Here is a 6,434-nt window from a genome sequence, read left to right as displayed (position 1 = left end):
TGCTTGGTATTTCTGACTCCTCTTCTCGTTCCGTTTTGTCTTGATAGCCTACGACTTCCTCTACTGTTACCTAACATCTTTGTGTACTATAATATGACCTCTAAATTGTACAGTTAATGGAATATCACTTAACATCTGCAGTGTTCTCCCCAGAATATCTTAATGGAATAGTGGTGTAGGCGTGGCCAAATGGAAACGCACTTTTGGGCGTGGTTGATTCAAACGTGGGCGCGGTCATCTAAGTGCTAAATGCTAGAGCAACATAGGGTGCTTGTGTTTGGTCTAAAATGTTAGCTGTACAACTTTTCTATGCATGGACAGAGTACACAACACAAGCAAGCTATTATTAATTAATTAAACCTTTATCGCCCAGCTTTTCATCTAGTCTGCATACATGTCAAAACCTGCGCCTCCCAATATATTCTAAGCCAATACAAATTACAAAATCGATTGTAATAGCTTTAGTTAGTAACTTAGTACTACTAGACAAGTTCGCTAAGCAGTCAGTGACAATTTTCCATGCCGATATCGACACTACAGACGTGAGCAGGGTATCGACATACTTGCCGAGATCTACAAGTTTTCGAAACTGCAAACGTGTCTTCACTAACCTGAGCAATGCTTTCACTAACTTTGGTTTTGGACTGATGCAGTTCAAGCGCGTTTTGGCGTCTGTAATCAGTGCATTGTCTTACATCCTGTGCAGGGTAACGCCCCCCAGATCGGCTTCCGTAGGTGCCAAAAATGCCACTAGAAGAACAAGAAATTGGGCTATCACTTCAACAACACAATTCAACGCATTGATGTACTTTGCCTTGCGACTTCGTATTCTCTCAATGCACCAATAACGACTCCACAGCATAAGCGGCTGCCGAGGGCGTGACTCACATATGGATTGGAATGTGGGCAAAAACGCCACTAAATGACGTCTGATCGGATTCGAAACAACGTCATAAGTATATTTTGGACATAGCGATCTCTATGACATTGCTTTGGACTTTCCACAACAACAACAACAGGTGCTCTATTCATAGAAGAACCCAAACCACTGGTCTTCCATTTCAACACATAGATAGTAAGGCATAGCAGGCATAAGTCAAGGCGTGGCGGCGTTAGCCAAGGGATGGCAGGAATGGGCGTGTCCTTGTAAAATTTAGCCAAGGCATGGCGGGCTGCCACGTCTTAAGATGCCTGGGGAGAACACTGCATCTGAGTGTGGTAAACAAATATAGCTGCATCATTAGCCACTTCCGAGTGCAAGGTCAACGCGAACAGAGAGTGACATAGAAGCATAGACATATTAATGGTGTGCTTTGATGTCGTTATATCTACAGAAGTTGTCAGTAGTGTATTTGAATTGTTAGATTTTGAATAAAGCATAATGACTGTGAGTGTAGCATCAAAGAGCAACTATGGGCATAGCCAATAAAGTATTTGTGGCCGTGGTTTTTATTAAAACTGATGGCGGCTGGCGCAAAGTCTGGCTAGAACCCTGAGACCCTACGGTCAGTTGCAAAGATAACTCCTCCTGCCTCTAGAGACAGGGCCTCCATGTGCTACATGAAGGCAACCAGCACTACAAGCCACCTGCAGCTTGGCCGAAGTCATCCAGGTGCACTGACAATAGCACAGCTCTGGGACTGAACACCAAGGCATACAAGTACCCATCTGCAGCATGATGTTACTGCCAAGTCAATGGTCATCTCCACCCCATCAATGACCAGGTACTCCTTTATATACTTCTGAGTTGAGAGAAGCAATTGTGTGTAAGTTTCTTGGTTAAGGAAATTTTGTCATAGCTTGCCATCACTGTGACTTGAACCTGCAACCCGGCAAAATCCCGGATGTTTTCATTCTCCAAATGCACTCTCTCTCTCTCTCTCTACACACACACACACACACACACACACACACACACACACACACACACACACACACACACACACACACACACACACACACACACACACACACACACACACACACACACACACACACACACACACACACACACACACACACACACACACACACACACACACACACACACACACACACACACACACACGCACACACACGCACGCACACACGCCTAAATCCTAAATGTCAGGAGCTGCCTCTTAGAGGTCACGCCCCCAGCTGTTAAGCTGGGCCCTGTTTGCTACTCGGGAACTCTGGGCCTGCGCTAGCAAATTCCTGGAGTCTGGCCAGGCACTCGCAGGAGCACCGACTTGTGAAGCCAACTGTGGTGTGAGCACCCGAAGCATCACCAGGACCCCAGAAAGGACTGGCAATTGTGAGAATGAGCACAAATTGTGAGATCGTGAGACATATGCCCGTAAATCGTGAGTCTCGCGACGAAATCGTGAGAGTTGAGAGGTCTGTACAAATTAGTATTACTTACTTGATAGTGGCATTGCGACGACGGTCTAAACTTTTAACGAACACCTCGCTGTTTCCTCCACTAACAGCAAACACCTAGAGAACGTGGAGGCCAAAAACGCTAGTAAGTCAAATGATCCAACAATACCTAGACAAACATTTTCACCTCTTTGTTTGCTTCATCAAAAAAGACGCTGTTGGACCGACCTACAGGTTCAAAACGCAACGGATTTTGCGACAACACAATATAATGACCTGACGATGTCGTCATTTTGCAAGAGTAGCCCGGATAACCGTCCACCGCGAGCGAAGAGAGAACGGTCGCAACTGACATCTACACTACAGTATGTATATATTTATTGAAACCCTGTCATGGAAGTAAACATGTAAACTTCCTAGTAGTTAACCTTAGACGTAGCGAGGGTTATAGTAGTGGTCTCACCGGAAGTGGCGCACGACTGACTCGACGGAAACGACCATGTAAACAATTAACTTTGGAATGTATAGCGTGCGTTCACTAGTACAGTGTAGCGCTCGTGTAATCTCGACATCTAAGGTTGTTGGAGCTTGTCCGCTAGTCTAGGCAGAGTCACGCAGGATGTTCCAATTTTGATTTCTGACGATATGACTTCCGAGTGTACCTTCAGGGTCGTAAATTCGAACGGAGAGTAAGTAAACAGAGAATAAGTTAACTTGCGACAAAGCGCCGCCAACGTGATTTACCGTTTGATGATAAGACTGCTTGTCGTTCCTCAGTGATATGTCCAAACAAAGTGTTGGGTCTACTGACTCAGCCATCTGTATAAACAAGTGTTGGGTGCCCATGTCTAGTGACGTGCATGTGGTGTTAATTAATTTGTATATGCTTGCAAATAGGTACTTGACAGCTAGTACACTGTACATAATTGGGAGGTATAGGTCTATGACAGGCTAATACAACTGCAATTGCTGCTTTTCTTGGTAGCTGCATTACAACAAAAGAATTATCACTCCGACTTGCTCATGCTAATCTATCTTGTCACCTTTGTTAGTCCTATAGATCTACTCGGCAATTATTCAATGACTTCTTCTCTTCACACAATATACATCCACCAATTTTAGGCTTGTCATCTCCGTCAACAACTCAATGTCATCTTCAAGCACAACTAGACAAAGTTACAGTCCATCAATGGAAGTCTTTCAGAGACGGATCGGAAGGGGGGAACAAAAACCAATAGTATGACATTCACTAAAAGTGATGTGAAATTGCTCTAGTCGTCCATTAAATTAAGATGACAGATGTGTTAAATTCTGTTCCGAGAAACATGTATAGATATCTTGACTTAGTTTAGAACGACGACAAGTAAAACTGCAGCAAAGCCTTTCTGGTAAGGAAGCTTTGGTCACGAGTTGAAGCAAGTTGACTGGATAATCTGAGTCCATGCACTGACTGACGAAAAAAATCAGAAGACGTATTTCTGAAGGAAAACATGTGCCTCGTGCCCCCAGTGCCCCAGTGCCCCAGTGCCCCCCGTCAGGATCCGCCTCCGTCTTTTTTTGGGAAGTCTACGTGACAGAGCACGTTTAGATGCCATCTCTGCTCCTCATGCTGCCAGTTGGTTGCGGGCAATCCCAAACGAAAGTTAGGCCTTCTGCATCTTCTAATCTGAATCCTTTGTGCAAACTGGATCCGAAAATTTCTTGCAAACGGGATCCGAGCCGCGTGCTGATATCGACCGCTTCAACCTCTTCATCGATAACAATGCAACGACTCTGCGCTTACTCTAGCAGTTGTACGGCCGCGCTCTTCACGGCGACGCGGAGGTCGCCATTTGCATAATGCCTTTCACTGTGCCAAATGCACCGAAACATGTCACAGATCGCTTTGCAACTATTTTTTGCAGACTCTAAAAAATAAGGGAAGACGACAGAACAAGTTTGGAGTCGCTGTGCTGTTTCCTCGATTTAGTACAAAAAGGATCCCGTTTGCACGAAACTTCGTGCAAATGGGATCCCACATGTTTTCCTCTGCAGATCGCTTTGCAACTATTTTTTGCAGACTCTAAAAAATAGAAGGAGACAACAGAACAAGTTTGAAGTCGCTGCGTTGTTTTAGCTAATAGTTTTCAAATGAGAGCATAGCCTGTTGTTTGTTCATGCACTAATATAAAAATAACTCTGAAACACGATATAAATAATGATGTGTCTGCATGACAGCGGGGTGCACCACGGCGTCACCTTGGTCAATGCATGGGTACAGAGTCCACAGGAATACTGAATGTCCGTGCTATTGCGCTAGAAAAAAAAGGTTAATGTACCTATTGCACTATCGCTGCGATTCAGGCAATTACTGTACGTGTACACGCACGATCTAGAGAGCTACATCTAAAATTAAGTTATCTACAGTGACAACGTAATACCCACAGAAATGATCTATTACTTTGAAAGCAACTAAGAATTTTAGTTTTCTCTAGAAAGATATTGACGTATGTCACTTCCTGCTACGATGGTGCTTGTACCTAGCCTCGCAAGCCAGGCTCTTCCGCGCAGTCGCTGAGCTAGCCGCACGTGAGTCACACGAGGAGGAGGAGCTTTTACCGGAATTGCTCCAGCGCGAGAAGAGCCTGGTCGCTTTCGAGAACGTCATAGTGACGTGGGACCCCCGATCCGGTTTCATAGCTTGATAAAGCTAATTCTATTAGGTAAGCATGTAGGTACGAAAGTTGAGAACACGCGACATCGCTTCACGCACTTGCTTGTTTTGCACGAAGTACGTAGTTGACATCATCGTTCGCTTCTAGTACGTATGTAGACAGCTCGGCCATGTAATATTCTCAGTGTCACGACTCCATTTCAGCATTCAGTTTCGCCAACAGCACACCGCCGAATCTAGATCTGCAGCGCGGTAGTTTGAGAAATGAACTCATTGTACGCGGTTAGTGTATATATGTAGCAGTCAGAGTCCATGCACTGAAACAAGTCGTACGTAGTACACGTGCAACTACGAGTCAACTCTACACTTCCTGAACATGGTAGGTCCACTGCACTGCTGTTTTCCCATGCCTAGATGTTTCCAGTTCACCGTGAGAAGAGCCAATATCGTACAAAAGTGCTGCTTGCTGAGTCGAAAGTACCGTCACATAGTCTGTGTTAGCAATACACGCAAATCTGATCATGACGTGGAGAGGTCAACAAGCTCTAGACCACTGTTTTCATGAACCATTGAGTGAAACTGGGCCGGCAGTTCTCACACCATTTCCCCCACAGACTATAGATGTCAGAGTAGACGCGCAAGAGTGGTGAATAGTTCTACGTCGGTTTCAATTCGCGCAAACCTGCAGATGAGTTCAGTAGAAAGAAACGTTGCTGGAGAGTGTAGGTTCAGCGGACCAGTCCCATGTAGGCCATTCCTACGCTCATTATTCACCAGCACTTTGTCCATCAACGGCTTCACTGGATTTTGTGTTCACGCGCTCTCCGCGGAGGGCTACCTCTCTGCTTCGTGTATCAGCGCAATTACAGTAACGAGCTCTTTAGGAAATCGAATTAGCCTTATGCAAGCTATGAAACCGGATCGGGGGTCCCACGTCACTATGACGTTCTCGAAAGCGACCAGGCTCTTCTCGCGCTGGAGCAATTCCGGTAAAAGCTCCTCCTCCTCGTGTGATTCACGTGCGGTTAGCTCAGCGACTGCGCGGAAGAGCCTGGCTTGCGAGGCTAGCTTGTACCTGTGTTCGTAATACAATGCTACCAAGAATAGCATCACGGGATGTCCTCTTTATGTCTTTGACCTTTGTTTGCGTTGCATATTGCTACGATAGTGTTACACTAGCAGCTACTTGGATCCAGGTTCAAAGTGCAACACGTCTAGTAGACATGTCACAATGACATTCAGCTGTCAGTGCAAATTACATGGAAGCATCAAAACTCTGTGAAAAGAAATTATAATTATGTAGCTCTAAAAATTCTTGTACAGTATTTTACAGCTATAAAGCAAACCCAAGTTGTCAATGATGCCATGCCAGACTATCTTAGAGACTAGGACTATGTAGCTTAGAGCGATTCAGTTTGTT

General features: G+C 45.1%; 1 protein-coding gene across 3 annotated transcripts in view; it reads right to left on the bottom strand.

Annotated features, from left to right (window-relative positions):
* LOC134183228 (regulator of MON1-CCZ1 complex-like) overlaps positions 1-2,660 on the bottom strand; it is a 30,261-nt gene extending 27,601 nt beyond the window's left edge. For 2 of the 3 annotated variants that reach the window (XM_062650712.1, XM_062650713.1), the window contains exons 1-2: positions 2,549-2,657; positions 2,405-2,478 (exon numbers count right to left, since the gene is read on the bottom strand). In XM_062650712.1, the coding sequence (XP_062506696.1) occupies positions 2,405-2,478; positions 2,549-2,653 (179 nt within the window). In that variant the 5' untranslated portion in view covers positions 2,654-2,657. Of the gene's footprint in view, positions 1-2,404; positions 2,479-2,548 lie in introns of all 3 variants that reach the window. The other variant, XM_062650711.1, reaches the window with a different exon arrangement.
* Positions 2,661-6,434: the final 3,774 nt, after the last annotated feature.

The sequence above is a fragment of the Corticium candelabrum genome, chromosome 8 (assembly GCF_963422355.1).
Source record: "Corticium candelabrum chromosome 8, ooCorCand1.1, whole genome shotgun sequence".
NCBI classification, from domain to species: Eukaryota; Metazoa; Porifera; class Homoscleromorpha; order Homosclerophorida; family Plakinidae; genus Corticium; species Corticium candelabrum.
Note: the sequence above shows the minus strand (reverse complement) of the source record. Positions and strands in the feature narration are given on the sequence as shown.